The sequence below is a fragment of the Merops nubicus genome, unplaced genomic scaffold (assembly GCF_000691845.1).
Source record: "Merops nubicus isolate BGI_N331 unplaced genomic scaffold, ASM69184v1 scaffold9110, whole genome shotgun sequence".
Classification (NCBI taxonomy): Eukaryota; Metazoa; Chordata; class Aves; order Coraciiformes; family Meropidae; genus Merops; species Merops nubicus.
The window spans coordinates 23224-24803 of record NW_008583519.1 but is presented as its reverse complement, the minus strand read 5'-3'; the positions used below and the strand labels follow the sequence as shown (position 1 = coordinate 24803).

At 42.2% G+C, this 1580-nt stretch overlaps 1 protein-coding gene across 1 annotated transcript in view; it reads right to left on the bottom strand.

Moving 5' to 3' along the window:
* Nucleotides 1-388: 388 nt before the first annotated feature.
* Nucleotides 389-1580, bottom strand: part of LOC103773636 (F-box/WD repeat-containing protein 7) — a 22152-nt gene continuing 20960 nt past the window's right edge. The window contains exon 7 of the mRNA XM_008941015.1: nucleotides 389-574. Coding sequence (XP_008939263.1) covers nucleotides 389-574 — 186 coding nt within the window. The remainder of the gene's footprint in view (nucleotides 575-1580) is intronic.

The following is a 1580-nucleotide window of genomic DNA, read 5'->3' as shown; positions in this document are numbered from 1 at the left end:
ATCATAATATATAAATAAAATATAATGTATATGTATAATATATAAAAGATATAAAATACAATAGCAATACTTAAAAAGTCACTCTGTACAATGAGTAAAAGTTTGTAGCATTGAGAAAAAGGAGAAAGCACATGGGAGACTGGGTCACAACCTAACAAACCGTTTTGAAATAACGCAGAATGTGACTTTAGAAAGTACATGACTCAATTTTCTGTTCTTTAATTAGTACTCTTATGCCTTTGCCTCTATCAGCCATCTCCTCCCTCGTGTTGATGTATAGGCAGTTTAGCCTGAGCGCCTCGCCTGGTGTGTATTTCACTGGGTGAAACAAGCAACTCCCGCGAGCGGCAGCGCGAGCACAGGCCCCGCGGCAGCGCTGGGCAAAGCCTCACCTCTTCTCGTGGAGGTGCATGCAGCGCACGGTGGAGGTGTGGCCGTACAAAGTGTGGATGCATTCCCCAGTCTCAGCATTCCAGACTTTCAACGTTCGGTCTGTAGATCCACTGATGATGATGTTGTCCCTCATCTGCGATGACCAGACTCCGCCCGTGTGCCCAACCAGTGTTCTCAAACACTGAAAAGAAGTATTTTGCTTAGTTCCCTTTTCGACAGAGTTGAATGGAAACTTAAGAAAGGTAATCTAGGAGGTAACAGAAGTTTCTCTCAGCAAGAGCCAGAAGAGCCCTGGAGACTGCTTTGTGACCAATAAAAAATTCCCACCTTCTACAGACTAGGCAGCAAATTTGTCTCTCCATTGCCAGTACTTCGACTATAAGAAATTTTCACCGGAACCTTCCCCTTGACAAACGAAACTGTCTTTCCAAATTTTTCAATACAGGGCATGCTTTGCAACCTTGAGTAATTTTTTTCCTGGCATTTTTCTGAGTCACTGCAGGTTTTCCAATAGCTTTCTGAAGTGTGTTAGAGCTGGAAAGAGCATTCCCTTAGTAGTCCTACCACCGATCTATAAACCATATACTTTTATTGTACTCTTTGTTTATCCAAGAAACATTGCATCCTGTAATAACCAGAGCTACAGCATCAATACTGCAAAATCACGTCTCAAACCTTTTTCAGACTTTACAGTTGCCCAGGAGAGAATCCCACACTATATAAGCACAGCCCACCTTCTTTGATCCCAAATGTGTAACATGATTTCTCACCATGTAGAGACAGTGTTTGCTCACACCTACTTCTATCAAACCTCCGTGACTCTGGAACAGTGATTTGTCTCCATCTCTCAGCCCGTACTCTTTACAAGTAACGACTATATCTGCTTTCTCACCAGGCAGCAGTAAGTGCTAATTAGCACAGGCAAGAAGAGTTCCTTGCAAGACCCCTCTAGAAAGACACTCCATGAAGAATCTGCATTTACGTTAACAACATGATCTCTATAATTACCCACTTTCTAACCCATATAAATATGTGCCATGTTGACTTTTTGCATTGCTCTATTTTCTTCGATCGTGTCATGGGGATACAGTCTTGCAGTGCACATGGCCATCTATTTCTGCACTATTATTTTTATCAGTCAAACCTGTAACTGCATGAGAAAAGAGGTCAAGCCAGTTTGATGATCT